The sequence below is a fragment of the Sarcophilus harrisii genome, chromosome 3 (genome assembly GCF_902635505.1).
Source record: "Sarcophilus harrisii chromosome 3, mSarHar1.11, whole genome shotgun sequence".
Taxonomy (NCBI): domain Eukaryota; kingdom Metazoa; phylum Chordata; class Mammalia; order Dasyuromorphia; family Dasyuridae; genus Sarcophilus; species Sarcophilus harrisii.
Genome location: NC_045428.1, coordinates 22,795,501 through 22,820,973, shown reverse-complemented (window position 1 = coordinate 22,820,973; position 25,473 = coordinate 22,795,501). Strand labels below are relative to the sequence as shown.

The following is a 25,473-nucleotide window of genomic DNA, read 5'->3' as shown; positions in this document are numbered from 1 at the left end:
TCTGTGATCTTGGACAAGTCAGTTCTCTTGTCTGAATATCAGATTCTTTATCTGTAAAATGGACTTCATGAAATTGTTATGATGGAAGTTTTCTAAAGATTTAAAATTAATATTATTTCTATCTGGTTATTGAGATGAGTAGAATGATGAGTCATCCTGCCATCTTCTCAACTAATCTAAAAGTCTATGAAAAGACATAAATTCTTGGAAGTGACAAGTTTACTTAAAATTAATTATGATTTATGATTTTATATGTATGACAATGGAGGATGTACTACCAAAAAATGAAAGTCACAAAACAGTTTCATATTGGTATTATGCATAGTGAAAAAACAAAAAAAAATGGATCTTCATTGAATAGAATATATGTTCTTCCAGGGTATGAACTATTTAATTTCTGTTTTTATAACAGCAGTACTATAAATAGTTCTACATGTAACTCCTTAGTAAAAGTTTATTGATATGAATTCATATTTTAAAAAATGAGAAAAACTTTTGTGAATAATTTCATTTTGTATTTTTAAGATATACTTGACAGAGTCATGTACTCAAAGACCCTTTGCATGGATGCTGTGCAGACCTGGGGGAAGCAGTATGATGTCCACAGTCTTTATGGATACAGCATGGCAATAGCCACAGAAAAGTAAGGGAGGAAGGCATTATTTGGTGTCTTTGTTATCTAAAAATGAGAAAAATAACTCATTTTTATCAAACCACACAACAAAATGTATAAATATTAAAATAAATCATAGTATAGTTTACCATTTACTGCTTAAAAATTTTCAAGGCATTGTAGGAAAATTCATGAAACTTTCAAAAATAGGGAATTGAGAGATTCCTCACCAATTGCAGGTTTCTATCTTCTCTGCAACTTAGTGAAAGTTGCATAGAACACTCCCAAGGTAACATCCAGAGCTCAACATACTATGCAATTAAAAAAAGATGGAATATTTATTTGATGTTAGTAGTTACTTTTTTCCCCTCTCCCCTTCTCTTTTCTCCTCTCCCCTCCCCTCCCATTTCTCCTTTCTCTTTCACCTTTCCTTTCATTTCCCTCTTCTATTCTTTTTTCCCTATCTCCTTTCCCCTTTCCTTCCCTTTCCCTTTTCTCTTCCCTGTCCCTTCCCTTCCTCTTTCCCTTCCCTTCCCCCTTTCTCTTCCCTTCCCCTTCCTCTTCCTCTTTCATTCCCTTTCCTTTCCCTTCCTCTTCCCTTCCTCTTCCTTTCCTTTCCCTTCCTCTTCCCTTCCTCTTCCTTTCCTTTTCCTTCCTCTTCCCTTCCCTTCCCTTCCCTTCCCTTCCCTTCCTTTCCCTTCCCTTCCCTTCCCTTTTCCCCTTCCATTTCCCTTTTCCCCTTCCCTTTCCCCTTTCCTTCTCCTTTATCTTTCCCTTTCCTTCCCTTTTCTCTTCCTTTCTCTTTCCCCTTCCTTCCTTCCTTGCTTCTTTCCTTCCTTCCTTCCTTCCTTCCTTCCTTCTTTCTTTCTTTCTTTCTTTCTTTCTTTCTTTCTTTCTTACAATAGGCCAGTAGCCCAGCTCAGAATGTCTGAATTTTTGAAAAGTTTAGTATGACACATGTGCTTGTTAGGCTTAACATGCCTTTTTTTAAAATACACAGCAAAGTTTTGAAATGGAATTTTTCATCTATCTTATACAAATTTTATGTATATATTTAACAATTTTTTTATGAATCAATGTAGCACATGGGGCAATTCTTTCATATTGGACCGTAAAATAGAGGTACTCTATGGTTGAGATGCTTTGTATGAGAATTTACCATATGGTAAGCATTTGTTAAAAAAAAATTATCATGTTTTAGGCACTGTACTAATAGGGATACAAATAAGAAAAACATTTTCTTACCTCAACAAACAATCTAACAGGAAAAGCCAGTACACAAAAGAAGTTGAAAAGTTGGTAGGGAAAAGTTGGAGGCAGATGGAGTACTATTAGGATGATGGTGGAGTCAAAATCGGACAGAGGCGCTTGATGACAAATGAAGAGAAGACATTTTGTCATTTTGAGTCCTTTATAAGAGAAATTAGGGGAAGGGATTTTTGCTTTGCCCTCTAGCTTCCAATCAGAGAATTTGAAGAAACAGAATACTAATAAGCTAAAGTTATATCTATGATTATGAGTTTCCTGGTGATGACATCCTGATTATGAGTTTTTACCAAGTGGAGCACCATGAAGATTATGGTAGAGTAGAAATCCAGCAGAGCATCTGGTTACAATCACTTGAAACTGCACCTTTTACAGATTAGTACATTAAAAATTCCTTTGGAAAAGAGAGTTGGTGTAGTGATTGGTAAATATACGGGACAAATAAAAGTTAAGTCAAACATAGTAGGAAAGAGCTCTGGCTCCTAAGTCAAAAGAGGTGAGTCTTAATTCCTTCTCTGTCATTAAGTAGCCAAGTGATATTGGGAAATTCATCTCTTAGAACTTCAGTTTCATCCTTTGTGTATCAGGAGACCTCTAAAGTAATTTCTAGTTCTCACATTTTCATTGTGATTATTACAGTTGTTAGGAGGCCTGGAAGAAAAGTAGGTTAGCACTTATTTGTAGGAGAAGTAAGGGATGATAATTGATGGTAGGGAAGAGTTCAGGGAGAGTCTACCTTTCCCTCATTTTAAGTTCTTCTTGATACTATTGAATGAGAACTCATGTAGAAATGCAAATACTACTTTTGGTGATTAATCCTATGGAAACCACAAAGAAAGCTGCAGGAAAAATGATTTCTCATACTCAGATTTAGAAGAGTACACTACCAGAGATGCAAGACAATATACTCCAAGAAATAAATCATTCCATTCCTTTCAACAAGCATTAACTTTGAGCCAGGAACTGTTCAAGATAGTAGAAAGACAAAGAAAAAGACCAATGTCTTTCTTCAAGGAGATTACATCCTATTAGGGGATATAAAATGTATGCAGATAAGTAAATTGAAATTAAATAAAAGGTAATTAGAGAGACACTAAAAGCTGTTAGGCATTAGGGAAAACCAATAGCTGTAAGGGATTAGGAAAAGCATCTTTTGGGAAGTACCACTTTATTTTGAGCCTTGGAAGCAGATAAGAGTTCCAAGAGGCAAAAGTGAGGTTAGAAAGTATAGAGAGAATATTTGGTACTTGGATAAAAGCATAGAGATAGGAGATAGAAATTCACTTTAGTTTTGTGGCAAGTAGACCAGCTGGACTGAAGTACAGTGTGTATAACTTGAAGTAATGAGTAATCAGCTTTGAAAGTAGGCCTTAAAACATATTGTAAAGGGCTTTAAATGGAAAAAAATACATTTTTATAAGTTCCATAGCATTACTAACACAAAATGGCATGACAAAATGGTATGACAAAATAGGCTTTGTGGTTTTAGTGTGTATGTATATGTATATATACATATATATATATATATATATATATATATACACACACACAGATATATATATATGTGTGTTTCTGTATCACATATGTTTAAATGTGTTTTATATTTGTACATATATAAATATGTATATATTTATGTATATGTATATATCCACATGTATATATATATATATACATATATAAGTGTGTATATATATGTGTAATAATATGAATTTCACATCTATCTATATTGAGTGGGTGGGTGTTATTGGTGATATAGATTTGATAAACATTTTTGTTTTTGATAAACATGCCTGCATGTCTATGAAAAACCTCGACCAAACTCATAAATTTCTATTAAAGTTTTGAAAATGCACTTATTCATTAATCTTCTCACATTTTAGGGCCATTGAAAAAGTATTTCCAAATAAAAGAGGCTTTGTTTTGAGCCGCTCAACTTTTGCTGGCTCTGGAAGACATGCTGGCCATTGGTTAGGAGACAACACTGCTTTATGGGAACACATGGAATGGTCAATCACTGGTCTACTGGAATTTAGCCTCTTTGGAATACCTTATGTAAGAACATTTTCCCTTTTTGCATCAAATATTACCCCTAAAAATGTTTTATTTAAGCTTATTCAATTAATGCCATCTTAATGATGATATATTTAGAATACTTGAGGGTAAAGAACATGGAAACAACTACAGAATCTGCATCCTTGTCCTTTGGCTCTAAAATGGGGTTCCATATTGAACTATTTTATACATTTTTACTTGTTATCTTTATTCTTTCTTATTCAGAAGAAGGAGATAGAGAAATAATTAAAGGAGAAAAGAGCCTAAGAAGAACATATTTTAAGAAAAGCAGCTAGCGAGTATTTCCTGGTATTAAAAGTTAAACTTGATTCTTTGCAACTACTACTAAGAGCTGCTTTATCTGTAAAGGGCCTAATAGAACTAGTCTAATCCATAATAGCAGCTCTTCAAACAATTCAAGACAGTAATTATGTCCTCTCGGGTCTTTTCTAACTAACCACATAGGGTCCCTTCAATAAACAACAAGACCTTGAGGCCCTTTACCACCCCATTTGTCCTTCTTGTCTTTTTTGGAATATTAGTGTCCTTCTTAAAATGCAGTGTCTATAACCAAACACAATATTCCCAATGTGATGTGATAAAGGGTTCAGCAGCACTTTCATAACTCCCTAGTCCTAGATTCTAAACTTTCTGGATTCTGCTGAACATTGAATTTGGTGAAAATCAGTATTTGGTGACATTAAGAGAGAATGAACTAACAAGGAGAGGAAAACAAGAGCGTGTAAGACAGTAACTCATTAAATAACATAGGAGTTTGACATGGGGAAAAATTGAGGAAATTTACAATAGAGAATGTGAATATGTGTGTTTTTTAGGCTGGAGCCGACATTTGTGGCTTTATTCTTGATACCACAGAAGAGCTGTGCACTAGATGGATGCAGCTTGGAGCATTTTATCCATTTTCTAGAAATCATAATGGGGAAACATTCAAGGTAAGTAAGCTTCTGATAGTCATCCTTTGTCCTCAAAGAGAACCATGCCATCAGGGAGGTTATACATATCCATACAGACACACACACACACACACACACACACACATATACATATATATGAACTCTATTGACTTTCCAGTGAAACCCATTTTGGACCTATTCTCAGAATAGTGTTTTTAAATGGATAAAATAAAATACACAGGATTACAAAATAAACCACTTGTGCTTCCCCCCAAATATATAACATACACTTATGTGGACGAGAACTGAGGCCACGGGAGCCGAGGCCATGGGACCAGAGGCCAGGAGGCCACGGGACCCGAGGCCACAGGAACCAAGGCCTCTGCTCCATGTCTCTGTCCTTGGGGCAGTGTCACCACCACCATCTCTTGCTTTGAAAATTAGAAATGCTTCTTCCTATTCTCTTCCCTTTTTTGTTCTTTTATATGGAGGCCACAAGAACTGAGGCCACAAGACCAGAAACCACAAGAACCGAGGCCACGTGCCTGGAGGCCATGAGACTGGGGGGGTTACAAGGATGTCAATTTTTCCCATAAAATTACACATTTGCTATGGAGGAAAAAAAAAGATTCACTTGAATCTGTATTCTTTGTCTCCAGAATTAATCTTTCAGTCTTATTGCTGATCTCTTCTAATTTACTTGGATTGTGCTTCAAGGCCACTTTTCTACTATTAGATACTAGAGATTTACTCATTGAGTAAATTGAGAAATTTACTCAAACTTTTAGAAAACATTGTTTTAATATCACATGATGAAAATGTAAATGTTTGTCTGTGTGCATGGTATAGGTCACACTGTCTGTCTCCATTCCTTTTCCATATGGCTCTCTTTCCTTTTCTCTTTTGCCCAGCTCTAAATAGACTGTCCTTAAACTTAAATCCAAAAAAAATTGCTTAAAATGGAAAAGATTATGAGTCACCCTTTATTCATTGGTTATAAGGTTTTTGCCACATTCAGCTTTTTGTCAACTCTCATGATGAGATAAAGAAAAAAAAAGAGAGATGTGTTAGAAAGACAGCACATTCCCTCACTTTCAGGCTCTAGCTTAATAACAACAATATTATTAATTTTTTTCAGCCTCAAGACCCAGCTGTTTTTGGACAAGATTCTATTTTGGTCAAATCATCACGACATTATTTGTTGATCCGCTACACTTTGCTGCCCTTCCTCTATACCCTGTTTTACAAAGCTCATATGTATGGAGACACGGTATCCAGGCCATTCCTTCATGAGTGAGTACATTATTAAAATATTTTAATTTGTTTTTAAACCATTAAGGTCAAAGTTGCATTTGTTGTCTAGAGAAGTGACAATTTGTATATCAAAATTTTATGGAATTAATAACAATCATGCCCAAAATATGATCATCAAAATCATCTAAGAAATTAGAAAGAGGAATCCTTAAGAACAAGGGACAAGCAATAATATTCAGAGGGACAAACTTTAGGTCAAGATGTTGCTTCAAATTCATCAATATGACTAACTGTTTAATAACTCATAGTGCCTAAGCTCTTTAAAACAGGGGTTGCTTTTTTTTGTATCTCCAGGACTTAGCAAATGTTCTAAGTATATACAAGATAATATACTAAGTGCTTAATAAATATTATTGACTGACTTACTGAAGATCTACTTGTGCAAATTGGTATATGGAGTGAACAAAGCAGTTGCTGTGACGTAATGGGTCCAGACCTTCTTCACCCAGCCAAAAAAAAAAAATACAACATACTCATTTTATACATGAAAAAAATGAGATCAGGAGAGGTTAAAAGTTTGGTTGATATTACATAGGAAATAAAGAGCATAGCCAAGACTAAACCTCAAGTTCTTTGACTTTAAGTATAATAGTATTTATGTGATTCAACAAAGTTATGTGCTGCTGATCACTACTTGCAAATCTCTCAGTGCTTGTCTTAAGAAACATCTTAGATACTTATGTACAGAATATATAAACATAAGAATTATAATTATAGGAGGCATAAAGCAACTAGTGGAAATGTGATAACACTAATTTTATTTTCAGAGAGACATGTATTCAAATTCTACTTTTGTCCCTTACTATCTGAGTGATATTAGAAAAAGTCCTAACTGTTCTGAGCCTTTCTTTCTTTTTCTTTTTTTAACTGCAAATCCAGGACATTGCATTAGATATCCTCTAAGTTCTTCTCAAGCTCTAGATTAAGGATTCTATGGCTGAATCTCAAACTATAATGGGATAAATAGTTGAAGAATAATTCATTAATGGAGTTTCTATTAAATGATAAACTGGACTTTAATTAATGACTGCCTAGATTCTTTTTTATATGAAGGAAGGACAGAAAGAATATAATTAGGAGAAACTTCACAATGCTTCTGGTGTGAGAACTCCCACCACCAAAGCAGATCACCATTAAAGTCTTGACTCAATAGTTAAATCCTAGAACATAGCCTAAATTTCAATGAAGTAAATTGAGCCAAAACTTAAAATGTTTGCAAATGTTAGAAACTGATCTTGCATCTTTCTGATGTCAACTTCTGTACTCTTTTACATCAATCTGCCCAAATTCAGAGCTCTTTTCAGGATATTTATTTCTCACAGAATATTTCCTCCTAAATATATAGTTGCCAGAAATAGTTGTTTTTGGAGATTAATGAACAAATTTGCAATTTTTCCTTTTACATGTCATGTCTCTTAAGCATTTTTAAAACCAGGTCAAAATTTGGGGTCATAAAATGAAAAGTTGAATATAGATTTGTAGAATTTAAGAGAGTTATGGTAAATTTTTCCTTGAAAAAAATGCTGAACAGCTGTATTGTGTATGAAATACAAGTTGACATTTATGTTGTACTTTAAGGCTTCCAAATAACTTTGCAAACTTCTTCTCATTTATTCCTCCCCCAAATCCTCTGAAACAGATATGAATATTATCTATATTTTATAGAAAGATATTCACTGTTAAAAGAGGAATATGAGCTCATGTTTTTTCTTCATTCAGTATTAAGTCTTTTTCCATTACCATGCTAGTTCTCAGTGATGATTATATAATGTCATGCTGTTTCTCCAAGGGTTTTGCTTGAGAACCTTATTTCAGGAGAAAAAATAAGGTTGTAAGAGATATTGTTCATTAGCATATATGAGAAGAAAATAAAGAATTTAATAATATCACTGAGAAAGCAAAGTCTGATGTGGTGTCCCACCCAGGGACTATATTAAGTCTTTGATGTAGTAATCTTGTTGGTTTTCTGGAGGTCTCTGGACTAGCCTTTGTTTCAGTTCAGTAATTACCATGAGAATAGCCAGGTGTTAAAGTCCAAACTCTTTATTGTCTCCTTTCCTGGGGCCCAGGGTAGCTTGGTCTCAGTAGAGGAAATGCAGGTGAACAGGGCAGCCACCACAGTGGTGTGAGATGGAGTGAATCTCTCTTCTTGGCTCTGAGAGCTTGAGCTCTCACCTCTAGTCCCCTGTCTTCTCCTAGTCTGACCCTGACTGAGTTTGTCCCAGTTTATATGCTCAACTTTTATAGATCATTTATAGTATACTGAGTATTAACCAATCATATTACTAAGGGATTATTATTTGTGGTAAGATGAAGTCAATCATACTGAACTAGAGAACTATTAATCACCATGCTAAACTAGATAACCATTGTCTTATCAATTCCACTGAGTTAGCACCTTGTAAGAATCCTTGTTTCAAGTACAGAATTCTGGCCCATAACACTTTGAAATATAATTATAACAAAATTTCCATTCCTTGTAAAGTTTACCAAAGATTTTTAATAACAACTTGATGAAGTAGGTGTGAGAAATACAATCTCTATTTTATTGATTAGGAAACAGTCATTTGGTTGTCTTGTTATGTGTTATATACTGTTTTTTAGAATTGTTTTTTTGCTTTACCTTAGGTTTTATACAGATCAAAACAGCTGGATTGAGGACACTCAGTTCTTATGGGGCCCCTCCTTACTTATCACACCTGTTCTGAAACAGGTAGGTTTTATATTTTGGCAATTATTCTATTGGTCATTTAAAGCAGAGGTATCAAAAACTCTGACTGTTCTGCTCAGATTACACCATCCCAAATATACTTCAACCAGGTTATAATGAAAAGAGGAAATAATTAACAAACTATAGAAAAAAATACAAAAGAATAAAACTGTTAATATTTGGTTTTCTTAATCAATTTGTGATCTTCAGGATCCTTATGTATGGTTTGGCAGTCCCATTTCCAAATGACATTAACAACACTAATTTAAAGAGGGTCTTTCATATATAAGTTTCACGGTATATTTTCAATATTGTAAGAAATGAATGTTTAGAATAGTCTTAATACAAACTTTTAAACATCTCAATTATTTTTCAATACAAAATCTGTTATTGCCAGAGTGGAATATCATAGGAAATATAAATATTAAAATAATTAAAAATAAAAGAAAACAATCATTTTTATTTAAAATGTAGTATAGATGTCATAGATTAAATCTAAATAAAATAATTTAGAAATATAACAAAATAATTGTTAGAATATTCAATTTTTTTTAAAAAAGTAAATTAATTGTTGGCACAGAGATATTTTACTATTGGTATTTGCTTTGCTGCATCTCTTAAAACATGTCAAGTGACATTTTAGTTGTTTGTAATAGGAAAAATAGGACATGTATCATATCTTCAGAGGGAAAACTCTCCTTTAATTATAGTGATCCAAGGTAACATTATTCTAGGCATGTCTCTTGTACCTTTTCTCAATATATGATAATTTTGTGGGCCTCTCAAAAAAGTCACTCTCTTTTACTCATTGTGAATTTAGTATTTCCTGAAAACCCATTCGAACTAATTTGCTTCCCTTTCCCTCATTGAGGGTGATTTCAAATTATTGCTCATGCCTACTTCTCCAGACATTTGGATCAAAATGTCCTTAGTTTTAGAACAAATACCCAGCTAATATTATCAGTTTTAGTTACAGAACCTTTCCTTTATCACATAGAATGTGGGGGGGGGGGAAAAGAGTAAGATTCAGCATAGACTGTTAACAAGCAAAACAAAATGATGGTCCTTTCCCATCCCTGCTCAGTCTTACCTTTTTTTCAAGGGCATATATAGTCATCCAGACTCATAGCTTTATTGAGGATTTAGTATTTGTCTCTCTTAGTATATGTCTCCTCATAACTAGTATAGTTCCCAAATACATGTTGAACATGGACTGACTAGTCTTAGTAAGTTTATTGTGGGCATCTGAACATTCTTAGAAATTCAGGTTACCTAACATTCCATTTATCTTTTGATACCCAATTTTTTTTTTTTTGGTCTTTTTGGATTTTCTTCTAGGGTGCTGATAAAGTGAGTGCTTATATTCCTGATGCAATCTGGTATGACTATGAAACAGTAAGTATCATTAGCAGATAATGTTATACTTAGAACAAGTCATGAATTTAAATAAAAAATTATGAGATTTTTTCATAATTTATATGCAAAACAATGTTTCATGTGAGTAGAGTTGTTCTATTCAGGAACTCCCAAAGTTTGAGGATATATGAGGCAATATAACCTTGGACCAGAAACAGAAGCTAACCTGTTGCTTAAATGAGTTTGGATACAATTTAATGAGCCATGTAATGATGTATATTCTTGTCATTAGCAATTTGGACTAAGAAAGTGTCAATATTATATTTATGATGGAAAGGGGCCTTAATTTCATGACATTTATCTGTTTATCAAATTATGGTACTAGAGATTAAATTTCAAGGGCTTTTCTAAAACCTCTAATCATATGTTTCAATAAAAAAAAAAGATTGAACTTCATGAAAAAGCATAGTTATTGCCATCTTAATGCACAAAAAAAGCATTCTTGTCAATACTCTGGTGTTCCTTTTTTGCTATAAGCCAATACTTTTCATCACTATCTTATTTGTAATGAAAAGACTTTAGTGTGTTATTTTAATAAAATTAATAATACATTCTTCTTCAAGTGATTTTATACAGGAATTTTTTTAGTAAAATAAATATTTTAGAATATTTCTAAATTTCTAGGAAGAAATATAACACAAAACATTTTTTGTGATTTTATATGAATGTATCTATATCCATTCATCTAATGTACACACGTATACATATATATCCTCTAATCATGTATGTAAATGAAAAGTATTCAACTTCATTGTAAAGCATTTTTCACTGCCTCATTTTCATTACCGTATATATATATATATATATATATATATATATATATATATATATTTATACACACATGTATATTGCTGATTTACATGACCTAATAGACTATCTATAGAAAACATATGTCTTTATGATACATATGCATATATATATACATACATGTTAAAGTTAACATGGGGCAATTAAGTGTGTAAAGTATATTGTACTTGGAGGTCAGCATGCACAGAAACATATGTAAATATGTAGATTGTATAAATATATATATATGCATATTTAAATGTGTATTTTTGCTTGAAAGCACAATCAGCAAATTATAGAAACAGTATCATATGCTGCTAGAAATGGTGCTAGGAAAAAAATAAATTTTATTAAGGACCTATTATGTACCAGATATAGTTCTAAGTGCTAGGGATATAGATCTGAGATAACCCAAAGAACCTGCTCTCAAGGAGCTTATAGCCCAATAATTCAGGTTTCAGAGTCTGCCAGATATTGACTGTGAAAGCTTAGGCTTCACTCTTGTGGAGCTATTGCTATTATGCATAAGTAAAGGACACACCCAATCCTTCCTTGGGGGCCCTCTACACCAATGATGTCACAATTTGGACTAGACCTGTGATTCCATTGGCATAAGGGACTCAGTTCAGAAATATTTTTGGCAATTCAAGTCAGTCCTTAGGCTTCATTTAGAGACTTGTTTGACAATGATAGGTGTCTTTCCCATGGTTAAACATGTAATGTATTAATTTATATAGCTAAGAAAATTAGGGACAAAATGACTTTCTGGATAGAAACCTGATCTGGAATCACAAAGACTGGTCTAAGAACTGCATCTGAACCATATCTGTAGTGTGATCATGGGCTGAACACTTAACCTTTCAATGACTCAGTCAACTCTGAGTTTAAATTATCCAAGAAAAGAATATAAAATAATAAATCTTGAGTTAAACAGATCGTGGAGGTACTCCAGAATAATTTGCTGATTTGTACCAACTTAGAGGATGTTTTGATGCTAGAAGTTCTCTATGATAATATGACTTCTAGAGGACAAACTGCATAGTGCCATTATTATTAGATTATTAGATTGAATATAATCTAATTGTACATTATTTGTAATAGGTTAATGATAATAATAAACTAGTTTTAATATGATCTTTCTTTCAATTTGAGTTTTCTAAGGAGAATATATCCTGAATTTTTGAATTTGGCTTTCTTCATTTCAAAACAAGAGAGTAAAATAGGAAAGTAACAACAACAACAACAATAGTAATGATAACATTTATATAGCATTTTTGAGATTTCAAAGTTTTTTTTTTATATGATCACTTTTGATGGTCATATTACAAGGATTTTGTGATTTTAGTACAGTAAAATGAACTGAATTTGAGAAGGAGAAATTGAGACACAATACAGTTAAGTAACTTACCCAGAATAAGAGAATTATTGTCAGAAGTGGAATGAACACTCAGGTTTTCTAAATCTCAAGTCTAGTATTATATACGCTCTATTGCCACTCAGAAAATTAACCATTTCCACTTTACAATATATAAAATTCAGATATTTTCCTTCTATTTTAATTGGTTTCTTTGAGAGATCGATGGAACATAATCTCTTATCGGCTGATAGCTTTGGAAAGCTCCTTCTTAAAAACTTCAGATAGATATATTTTGTAAATATTCACCCAAGTCTCATGGACATTTAAAATGCCAATTGGTTTTTACACATATAACCTGATGCCTCTGCTATCCTATGAGGAAATAGAGATAGATTCTGCATTGCTAATGCCAATTTAACTTTATTTTATTCACTAAACACAGGGAGCCAAAAGACCATGGAGAAAACAACGTGTTGAAATGTATCTCCCAATAGATAAAATAGGATTACATCTGAGAGGAGGCTACATTTTCCCCATTCAGCAACCCAATGTAACCACAACTGCCAGGTAATGTTGCATACTACATTGATTTTAGTTTGAAGCATTGGAAGAACATGAATCAGGATGTTGAAAATGGAAATGGTAATAAAGGGGGAAATGTAAGAAAGGAAAAACCAAGAAAACAGAAGTCAGAATGTTAGTGAAAGTAAATTATGAGTTATACTATATGTCATTAGATCAATAACGTCATTAATCCACTTTTAAATTTTCTCTTAAAGAAATGAATCAAGTTTAAAAATTTCTTCTGGGAAATCAACCATGTCAATCACCTAGCTGTGGCCCAAATATTTATTTGTCATTCAAAAGGCAGTTGACTTGCTTATTAGTAGACAATTTAGTACTGTTTCATTCCATAGTACCTGAATTTTATCATTAAGATGTCTTTATTCCAATGTTCTAAGCCTTTTCCCCATCTTGTCACCTTCCTTTTGTAAATCAAGCATTGATTAGAACGCACTATGCTTGGAAACTCTACAAGCTTTTTTTCCCCCCTCAAATAGCTATACTACATATAAAACATGATCCAATACTTCCTAATATTTTTATTTTTATTTATTTTTTTTATTTAATAGCCTTTTATTTACAGGTTATATGTATGGGTAACTTTACAGCATTAACAATTGCCAAACCTCTTGTTCCAATTCTTCACCTCTTACCCCCCACCCCCTCCCCTAGATGGCAGGATGACCAGTAGATGTTTAATATATTAAAATATAAATTAGATACACAATAAGTATACATGACCAAATAGTTATTTTGCTGTACAAAAGGAATCAGACTCTGAAATATTGTACAATTAGCCTGTGAAGGAAATCAAAAATGCAGGTGGGCATAAATATAGGGATTGGGAATTCAATGTAATAGTTTTTAGTCATCACCCAGAGGTCTTTCTTTGGGCATAGCTGGTTCAGTTCATTAATTCTCCATTGGAAATTATTTGGTTGATCTCAGTGCTGAGGATGGCCAGGTCCATCAGAACTGGTCATCATATAGTATTGTTGTTGAAGTATATAATGATCTTCTGGTCCTGCTCATTTCACTCAGCATCAGTTCATGTAAGTCTCTCCAGGCCTTTCTGAAATCATCCTGTTGGTCATTTCTTACAGAACAATAATATTCCATAATATTCATATACCACAATTTATTTAGCCATTCTCCAACTGATGGGCATTCACTCAGTTTCTAGTTTCTAGCCACTACAAAGAGGGCTGCCACAAACATTCGTGCACATATAGGTCTCTTTCCCTTCTTTATGATCTCTTTGGGATATAAGCCCAGTAGTAACACTGCTGGATCAAAGGGTATGCACAGTTTGATAACTTTTTGAGCATAGTTCCAAACTACTCTCCAGAATGGTTGGATTCGTTCACAACTCCACCAACAATGCATCAATGTCCCAGTTTTCCCCCATCCCCTCCAACAATCATCATTATTTTTTCCTGTCATCTTAGCCACTTCCTAATATTTTTAGAATAAATAAGTGCCTCATCATCCCTCTTGACACATAGTAAAAACAAGGAAATATGCAAATGAACTCTAAGAAAATCCAGATAATAATGCATATGATAATTGCAAAGATAAGAATTTAGAAGCAAAAAACTTCATCATTTCTATGTGCTCAATATTCCCTCAACCCCAAATAAAGAATAACCCTTACTAAGGTGATGTTGGCAAGTTAATTTGGAAACGATAGCTAATAATAACAGCTAACATTTACACAGTGCTTACTATGTGTCAGATACTGTTTTAAACACTTACAATTATGATTTAATTTGATCCTTACAACAATCCTGAGACCAACAAAATATTTGATATATGCTGGGATTTTAAAATAAATTATAACATTGTATAACCATGGATGATGTTTAAAAGGAACTTAGAGGGCAGCTAGTGTAACCACTTTTACATTTTATATTTTTATGGTTGAATAGAATGAGGAAAAAGAGACAAGATGTATCTTGCCCAAGGCCAGACATATAGTAAATAGTAGCACTGTAATTGAAACTCAGATTCACTGACTCCAAATATAGCACTCTTTAAATAGAAGCAATTTTTTAAATATGGTATGTTATATCGATAGACTTTTGTGAAATAAAACTCTACAAAACAGCAAATAATTACAATGATCTAGATCCTTAGGTTTCTGGAAACTAAATACTCCATCATTATTTTGAACATTTATGTGTGGAAGGAAAAACAATCTTTGTTGTTTAAATTTGTCTCTCCTCTTTCATGAAATTATTTGAACAATATTGGTAACCTTCTTAGCTAAAATCCATCTGCATATCTTTACACTTTTACCCCATTATTTTTGCATAGAAACAAATATGGGAATTGGTTAATAAAAGTTTTTGACAAAATGAAAATGCTTGACAGAGTGCTTGACTTGGAGTTAGTAGGTCAGTTAATAGAAATTTATTGTCTCCCATGTGCCCATATGTATCTCTAAAAACCAGGGATACAAAGAGAACTAAAAGATAGTCCCTACTCTCAAAGAGTGGGAGATAAATGAAAATCAAAATATATATGGTAAAAATGGGAGAGATTAAACACCAGCATTGAGGAAGGTCAGGAAAGGCTTGCTGCAGGATGAGACTTGAAGCTGGGACTTGAAGAAAACCAGGTAAATTAGGTTGAGGTAGGGCAGAATTTTAGGCACTGGAGCAATGAGATAAAATGTATGGGATCAGGAAATGGAATTTCTTATATGAGGAATAGCAAGAAGTCAATTACACTGAATCTTGGAGTACAAGGCTAAAGAAGAATGAATGGTGAGGGGATGGAGTGGGGAGAAGTACTAGGTAGTCAAGAAAGACAGTAAAAGCCATAAAAAATTTTATTTTTAATATTTGAAGCTGGATGTAATACAGAGCTCCTAGAGTAATAGAGGGAGGTGACAAGGTTTTAGGAAGATTACTTTGACAGCTGAGTTGGTAGTGAATTGAAGTGTGGAGAGATTTGAATCAAGAAGAATAAGCAGAAAGCCATTTCAATGATTCAGGCAAGAAGTTATAATTGTCTGCTCCAGGATAGTTACAGTATCAGAGTTGAGAAGAGAGGAAATAGGAGATATGTTACAAGATTAGAATCAACAGCCAATAGTTGGGATTTGGAGGCTAAGAAAGAAGGAAAAGTTGAGGATGACAACATGGCGATTGTGAGCGTGGTGCCCGAAAGGATGATGGTACCCTTGATTCTAATAGGACAGTTAGGAATAAGAAAAGCTTTTGGGGAAAGATCATGATTACAGTGTTGAACACAATGTAAATTCATTGGCCCACTTGGAGATGTTCAATTTGTATTTGGAGATGTGAAACTAGAGGTTAGGTATAAATAAAGAGATCTTGCAATCATCAAAATAGAGGTGATTAATAAGTCCATTAAAGCTGATGAGATCATCAAGTAAAATCCTATATGGGGACAAGCGAATAAGGTATAGGAGAGAGAGCCTTGGGCAATGCTCAGGATTAGTGATCATAATTTGTATGGGGATCAAACAAAAGAGCCTGAAAAGTAAATGTCTAACAGGTAGAAGATCCAGGGAGAGCAGTGTTACTAAAATCTTGAAAGGAAAGACTATCTAGGCAGAAATAGGAGAGAAGGAATTAAAGAGTGTGAAAGACTATAGAGAAGTAAGGAAGGATGAAGACTAAGAAAAAGGATTAGAACTGACAATAAAAGATCATTGGCACTTTTATAGAGAAAATAACCCAGAGTTGAATCTTGATTCAGTCATTTATTAGTTGTGTATGATGGGGCAAACTATTTCTTTTCTGATTCTCAATTTCTTTATTCATAAAATAATAGCAGTAGAATCAGTTACCTCACAGTGTTTACATGAATGTAAAGTTCTTTGCAAAAGTTAAAACACTTGAAGAATATTTTGTTTTGGACCAAATCTGTGATTTAATTGTTTAAGAGAACTCCTACTGGTGAAATTTTCTTTACCAAAGCAGATTTGTACTTAGATTTAAACTTACAGTCTTAGAGATTTACATGAGGATATTAAGAAATTAAGCCATTTGACAAGGATCACATAGCCCATGTATGTTAGAACAATTACTAGAATCTCAATTTTTCTAATTCTGAAGCTGAACCTCTCTGTGACACTGTCTTTCCATATAAATGTTAATTATTAATAATATTATTAAATAGATTTCAAGCAGAAAAAAACACATTTTCATTATTTGGGGCAGATTCTCAATTTATCTATTATGCATTATTTTATATAATTGTAGAAATTAAATTTCAATCCTTTTATAAATTTTTTTCTAAAATATTACAATTTGATTTACAAATATCTATATATTGGTGTTATTTTTTAAATGTTAGAATTCCATTTGATTAATCTTAGGACAGATTAAATCAATTGATGAAAAATCATTTATCAGACATTTATTATGTGACAGATGTGTTAAAAGGTGGGGAATACAAATAAAAAAAATAAACAAGGACTATAATACCCTATGTAAAAACATATAGAATAAGTAATAAAATAATGCATACCCATATATGAATATCTGTATATGTATATATCTAAATCTTAGAAAATCCCAATTTTCCTCCAAGCTCAGATCAAGAGCCATTCCTCCCCAGCTACTGTGTGTGTGTGTGTGTAGACACACATATATATACATATACATGTATGTTTGTATATAGATATATAGATGTATACACACATAATATACACAACACATATAAGATATACACATTATTAAATTTTTTATATATACTATGTAATACCATATCTATATGATGTATATATTACCTTTGTCATATATACATATTATATGTGTGTGTGATTGTGTGTGAATGTATATTTATCTGTCCTTCTATATATCTATTCATGTATCCTCTTAAAAACACAAGGTAGCTGGGGAGGGAAGCTCATAGCAATTAGAGGGAATCAGTAAGAGCTTCATGTGGAGATTGAATTGATTGTTAAAGGGTGGTAAAATGGGATTTTGTATGAGACATAAGTGAAGATGGAGTGAATTCAAGTAAAAAAGATACAGGAAGGAGAGAGAGAGAATATTGAGTGTAAGGAACAGACAAAGGCAAGTCAGTTTGAATCAAATAAAGGAATGGAGCTGGGGTAGGGCAGAATGATATACAGTGAAGTTGGAAAGAAAGACTGGGACCAAGTTTTGAAGAACTTTAAAAACTAAAGAGAAATTTATATGAAATCACAGAAACATCTGGTTATCATAGGAGTTGATTGATAGGGAAGTTACTGGTCAGATCTTTGCTGAAGGAAAATCACTTTGGCAACATTGTATGGTATGAAATGCAGAGGAGTAGACTTGAGGTGAAGATAAGAATTAATGAGTCTTTGTAATCATTTCTGTGCTCCATGAGAAAAAGGGGATAGATGCAAGAGATATTGAGAAGGTAAAAATGACAAGATTTTGGAACTGATTAGATAGTGGGGTAAAGGAGAAAGAAGAGTTGAAAGGGAAAATAAGGTTATGATTCTGAGGGATTCTAAACATGAAAGAGAGGCATTTGAAGGAAGATTGAGTATTGACAGTAATGCTAATGACTATTTTTAAAGGAAATCAATTTAAGATGCCTTCAATGAGGGGTACTGAAGCTCATTAGAAAGTTTTGGGCTGTATATATATAGATTTTTGAGTTGTCTGAATAGATGTGATAAGTTAACTCACAAAAATGGATAAGATCACTAAGAAGGAAACTTTATTATTTTTTTTTTTTGCTGAGGCAACTGGGGTTAAGTGACTTGCCCAGCGTCGCACAGTCAGGAAATGTTAAGTGTCTGTGGTCATATTTGAAATCAGGTCTGATTTCAAGTTTGGTGCTCTATCCACTACACCAACTAGCTGTCCCGGTGGGAAACTTTAGAGAGAGAAAAGGAAAAGGCCTACTTCAGAACCTCGGAAAACATTCACATTTAGGAGGCAGGATAAAGGTCATGTGTCTACAACAGAAATTGAGAAATATTCAGACTAATAAGAAGAGAGCTGGGACAGATTAATATCATTAAAACTCAAAAACAGGGGAAGTCTCAAATAGAAGAGAGGGGCAAGCACTATGAAATTCAGCAGAGAAGGATGAAGAATGTTAAAAGACAATAAAATTTGGCATTTAAGAGATGGTAACCTAGGAAAGAGAAGTTTCAGTTAAGTATTGAGTGTGTGGTCAGGGATAAAGAATTACTGAAAAGTATGAAACTAAGGATAGCTAGTGAAAGTGCCTTTTTCAAGGAGTTTGATTTTAAAAAAGGAGAGATATACAATGATAGCATTAAGGAATGGTAAGGTCTAGTGAATATAGTTTTTTTATAGTGAATGCATATAGGATATATTTGAAAATAATAAGGAAAGCATCAATACATAGGAAAAGTGTGAGGATGTGAGAACAAAGCGGGATAAATCATAGGAGAGGGAATGGGATTATGTATACCTATGGAAGGTCATATCTTTGAAAAGACAAAGGACCATTTCACTGTTAGAGACTGAGGGAAAGGAGATTAGTGTAAAAACTGAAATCAAGGGGTTTTGAGATAAAGAGAATGGAAAAAGAGGGAGCTCAAGTCAAATGTCCTCAATTTTCCCAGTTAAACAAAATGCAAAGTCATTAGCTGAGAAAGGAGGGAGGAGACCTGTGTGAGACTTGAGGAAAGAAGAGATGTCTTACATTAGTTTATATGGTGAATGCTTAAGAAATCAATGATGGATGATTAAAAAGATTGCCTTGCTGTAGCAAGGGTCCAGCTGTAGTTGAATAATGGGAATTGATAACGTGTCTTTAGCAAGATTATAAGATTTTGTCTAGCTTTATTCAGTAATATGAGACTAGGGCATAGCAAATAAATGGTGAGAGTAATCGATAATAGAGGTTTGATTAAAATAATAGCCGCAGTAAAACAAAGGAGCAAGTGATTTGAGAACAAAGATCAATTCTGAGTATAATTGGGTAACTATAAGGTCTATATAAGAAAGGGAGAAAAATAAAGTCTGAGCAGGAGTAATGACCTAAGAAAGTACTTAGAAGTTGAGAGTTTATTACTTTAAATAAATATCATCGCTAAAATTTTCTTGTTTCAGCCGTCAGAATCCCCTTGGCCTCATCATTGCATTGGGTGACAACAACACAGCCAAAGGAGACTTCTTTTGGGATGATGGAGAAAGTAAAGGTGAATGATAATGAAATTCCATGTTGATAGTAATCTTTAACTATACAAAGAATTGATAAAGAAACATTAATTGGGAGAAGCTAGGTGGTGGAGTGAATAGAGTACCAGCACTGATGTCAGGAGGACCTGAGTTCAAATCTGCCCTCAGACACTTAACACCTAACACCTAACAACCTGGGCAAGTCACTTAACCCCAATTGCCTCAGCCAAAAAAAAAGAAGAAACTATTAATTGTATGCTTAAAAGACAAACTTGATATCAGATGATTATACATTGAGAGCTGGATTGAAATCCAGATGCTATCTGGTTCAATGACTACAATTTAAAAATAAATAATTTAGAACCCAGGAACATGACCAAAGTGAAACTTGAAAAAGTTTGAAACAAAGGTAGGACACAGGTTTGCCTTTTCTATTTTTTTATGCTGTTTGTGTGAGAGCATGAAAAAATAATCCCTGCTAAACTCTGCAGTCAAGCTTTGTGCTCTGTTAACAAAATACAAAAACATCTAGATGATAACTGAAAAAAATGTACATAAATCTTCATATTTAGAATATATGGAACAAAGTCATGCAGCAAACTGAGCTTTTATTTTGTCTTGCATTTCTTTTCTGAAAGACAGTAGAACTTAAAAATACAAACTTTGAAATAATTACCATAGTTTTTAGTTGACAAAGATAATCACTTGAGAAGTGACGCAACACAGTGAAAATTCATTTCAATTCAATTCAGCAAAAAGCAATTAAGTTTCTACTACATTCCAGACACATAGATTGCATAGACAGAATAAATAAGTTCTTGCATCTGATGCGATTATACTCAGCTGGAAAGAGCACTGGATTTGTAGTTAGAAGATGGAGGTTCAAATCCTTAGACTGCCACTTAACTCTTGGACCTTCAATTTCATCATATGTAAAAGGAAGGAGCTAGTAAAAAATTTAGGTCCTTCTAGCTCTATAGTTACGATGGCATGATTAATTTTTAAAGATTTTTTTTTATTTTTGGTTTTGGAATTTCAGAAAACAAGACAATTTAACTCTTTTAAACAGCCATGAATATATATATATATATATATATATATATATATATATATATATATATAGTCTCTGATCCCAGATTGTATTCACTTAAATTTTCAAAAGATCTTATTGAACTTGTTTCTAAATAAATTTAACTAAAGGAGAAGGAGTCATTATATGATTATTTAAATTTAGGCTTGAAAAATAAATGATGGACAAAAAGGAGGAAGATAGGATCAGTACAAGAAAGAGATTAGGATTAGATTCATATAGATATTAGAGAAAGGAAAAATCTATAGTGAAATTCCTCAAGGGGGATTTTGCCCAAAGATATCCTAATTCCTCTGAAAGGACTTAATATGGTTCATAAAAATAAACTATCTAATTTGCTTTTATTGAGCTATTGATATGGAAGAAATTTGGGTCATTGGAAAGTCATTGCAATATTGAGTGAACTGTGATCCATAATCTCTGCTTAGCATGTTGGAAAAATTTAAACTCAAGGATCTTTGTGGTTAGGTAGGTGTAGTAAAAGGAATGATTTTCTACTGATCAATGGAACATTCTTTTTCCAAATGTTATTCATGCCCTATTGATGTGAAATTAAACCTTATGAAATGGAAATGTGAGTGTTATAGCAAGTCAAGGGAGGCTGGAAATTTAAACAGAGTCCATGTCCTATCTATAACTGCTATAAAAATACATTTTAGGTATTTCTAATTTCCCAAGCTCATTATTGTACCTGTAGACACTTGCTTAAATAACAGAAATTTAAGTAGCAACGAGCTTTTCTTCTTATTGCTGCGTGGCTTGTGAAATTTCAGAACAATTATTTAAGACAAAAAAATTTATTTATTATAAGAAGAGGTTAATAGAAAGAATCTATGCTACACATTTGAGTTGTTTCTGTCAGGCACAGAGAGAAAGGAAAGAAGAAATAAAGGAAGGAAAATTAATTCTTATTTACTTTGCTTATCTGTCAGTTTTATAAGTAAACTATTTATGCACTATTTATTATTGTAAATGTGTGTGTATGAAATATTATATAATCCATTACTATAGTTAATTACAGATGTATTTTCCACTAGAGTATAACTTGACAATGAAATTGGAACCCTTGGTCAATAATTATTCAATATTTATCAAGGGATAAAGTCACTTTTTATATGTTCTCTCCCTTCACCAGCCAATTGAATATAAGAATATTATCTCCTTGAAGAGAGGAATTGTTTCACTATTTTAAGTGTATTTTAATGCCTAGTATTCTAACGATATAGTTTGCACTTTTTAAGTGTTTGTTGGTAGCTTGATAAATGCTGCCTTTATTTTGATTCACTTTTGGTGGAATAAGTTTCATTTAAAGAAATAGTACAGATAGATATGGGCAGTTAGCCTGGAGTGTGGAAGATTCTTCTTCCCAAGTTCAAATTTGGTCTGAGACCATTATTGTGACCCTGGGCAAGTCACTTAATCCTATTTGCCTCAGTTTCCTCATCTGTAAAATGAATAGGAGAAGGAAATGGCAACCATTCCATTGCCAAGAAAACCCCAAATGGAATCACGAAAATTCAGACACACTGAAAAATGTGTACACAACAACAAAATAGAGCTATATCTCTTCATTGATGATCTTCTACCATATACCTGGTGAGGATATACAGGATCCAAGATTTATTCTAAGCCAATTGCCCCAGTTTAATGTTTTTTGCCCCTAGCTTTATGTAATGTTTCAGTTGTGTCTGACTCTATGTGACTTGATTTTTTTTTCTTTGCAAAGACACTGCAGTGGTTTGCTCTTTCCTTCTCTAGCTCTTTTTAAAGAGAAGGAAACTGAGATTGGGATTGGGATTAAGTGACTTGACCATAGTTGCACAGCTAGTAAATGTTTGAAGCTGGATTTGAATTCAGATTTTTCTGACTTTAGGCCCAGGGTGTTATTCACTGTACCACCCACCTGTATGTACATTTTATTTTATTTTTTTAATTTTATTTAATAGCCTTTTATTTACAGGTTATATGCATGGGTAACTTTACAGCGTTAACAATTGCCAAACCTCTTGTTCCAATTTTTCGCCTCTTACCCCCCACCCCCTCCCCTAGATGGCAGGATGACCAGTAGATGTTAAATATATTAAAATATAAATTAGATACACAATAAGTATACATGACCAAAACATTATTTTGCTGTATAAAAAGAATCAGACTCTCAAATATTGTACAATTAGCTTGTGAAGGAAATAAAAAATGCAGGTGGGCAAAAATATAGGGATTGGGAATTCAATGTAATGGTTTTTAATCATCTCCCAGAGTTCTTTTGCTGGGTGTAGCTGGTTCAGTTCATTACTGCTCCATTAGAAATGATTTGGTTGATCTCGTTGCTGAGGATGGCCAGGTCCATTAGAACTGGTCATCATATAGTATTGTTGTTGAAGTATATAATGATCTCCTGGTCCTGATCATTTCACTCAGCATCAGTTCGTGTAAGTCTCTCTAGGCCTTTCTGAAATCATCCTGTTGGTCATTTCTTACAGAACAGTAATATTCCACTGTATGTACATTTTAGAATCAATGAATTTTAATTTAACATAAAATCTTTCCCTTATAATAATACTTACTAAAAGGCTTCCCTTAAATTTTCTCCATATGTTTTTCTTATGCATTGGTAGTCACCTGATCTATAGTTAGCATGACATTTTATAGAATTCTGATGTGTTCAGGAATAGCTCAATTTATTTATGCTTTCTTTTTTAAAAATCAATTTCAGATTCAATAGAAAAAGGAAACTACATCTTCTATAATTTTTCAGTTGCTTCTGTAAGTATCTTCCTTGGAGACACATTGAATGCCATTTTCTTTTTTCCATTAAGCATAGTGCTTAAAATTGTGAATTATTTGTGTCATTATTTTAAATTATTATATGCTTATCTTTCAAACTTTATATGATTGTAATAAACTAAGGATCTAGGAAAATATATATTTTGACCAGCTATATAATCAAATAAGTACAGAGACATCATGATATGCTGAATTGAGAAGAGGCCTGGTTTCAAATTAGGCAAATGGTACCATATGACTATGGGTCAAATCACAAACTCCTTGACCCTTAGTTCCCTTAAGTTCTCACAGTGATCAACTGAGGATTGTTATGTTTGGAGTGGCTGCCTCTCAGCTCCCCCCAAAAAAACCCAAAACTGATAATTGGATATATCAAACTTGATCTTATATCAGTATCTCAAATTAAATATATTCAAAAGAACATTTTCTTTATCAGCTCTTTTCTAGATGCCCTCTTTCTGAAATGATTTCTTTCTCCAATGCCTAATACCTTGGACTCACAACTTCCCATTGACACACATATAATTAGTTGTTAAATTGTGTCATTTCCTTCTTCACAGAATTTCATAGGTCAACAAGTTCTGTCCATTCACAGAATCACTTTTCAACTCTCTCACCAATATATTTTGTCCTATATACTACCAGTAATTTTCCTTTTACATAGATATGATCGCGTCACCCCCCCTAGTCAACAAACACCAGTAGCTTCCCATTGTCTCTACATCAATTTTAAACTTATAAAATTCTCAGTTGCGTTTGAAATTTTTTTTCAATCTAGTTAACCCCCTCCTACTCCTCCCATGTTTCACCCATTTTTTTCTGGCCCAATCTGCCCTTTTCTCTGTTCTTTATGCTCCCATACCTCTGTGCCTTTATATTGGTCATCCCCTTATCTGAAGTCTACTCCCTCCTGACTTTTGCCTAGAACAAGGCTTCTTAAAATTTTTCTACTTCCAACCCCTTTATACTTAAGAAATTTTTACATAACCTAGGATATGTAGGCATATAAAATAGTTGTACAAATCAAGCATTAATTGATCATAAATCATAAAGAAAGTATTTTAAAATATTTCTTTGATTCACACATAATGTTATCGTTTATCAAAGAGGAAAACAAATTTTCTTACTAGACAGATAGATGTGCTTGTTCATTTTAACATGAATTTAACCTTGGTGGAATATTTGATAACTTTTCCTATTGCCAATTTTTTGTAACTCCAATATTCAGCTATGTGAACTCTTATGGAGTTTTGACCTACAGTTTAAAAAGTGTTGATCTAAAACATTCCCTTTCTTCTTTCAATCTGTCAACAAGCATTTTTATTAAACACTTACTATGTAGCAGAAATTGCACTAAGTTTACACTGGGAAATACAAATACTGGGGGGGAAATGGAATAATCCCCGTAAAAAAACTAGTTTAAATTATGATGGAGGAGACAAAATTACACATTCATGTATATACAAACATAAAT

General features: G+C 33.1%; 1 protein-coding gene across 1 annotated transcript in view; it reads left to right on the top strand.

Annotated features, from left to right (window-relative positions):
• SI (sucrase-isomaltase) overlaps positions 1-25,473 on the top strand; it is a 90,039-nt gene that overhangs the window by 21,053 nt on the left and 43,513 nt on the right. Inside the window, exons 15-23 of the mRNA XM_031961114.1 lie at positions 526-643; positions 3,760-3,931; positions 4,768-4,884; positions 5,984-6,138; positions 8,788-8,872; positions 10,208-10,264; positions 12,871-12,995; positions 20,057-20,145; positions 23,929-23,978. Coding sequence (XP_031816974.1) covers positions 526-643; positions 3,760-3,931; positions 4,768-4,884; positions 5,984-6,138; positions 8,788-8,872; positions 10,208-10,264; positions 12,871-12,995; positions 20,057-20,145; positions 23,929-23,978 — 968 coding nt within the window. The remainder of the gene's footprint in view (positions 1-525; positions 644-3,759; positions 3,932-4,767; positions 4,885-5,983; positions 6,139-8,787; positions 8,873-10,207; positions 10,265-12,870; positions 12,996-20,056; positions 20,146-23,928; positions 23,979-25,473) is intronic.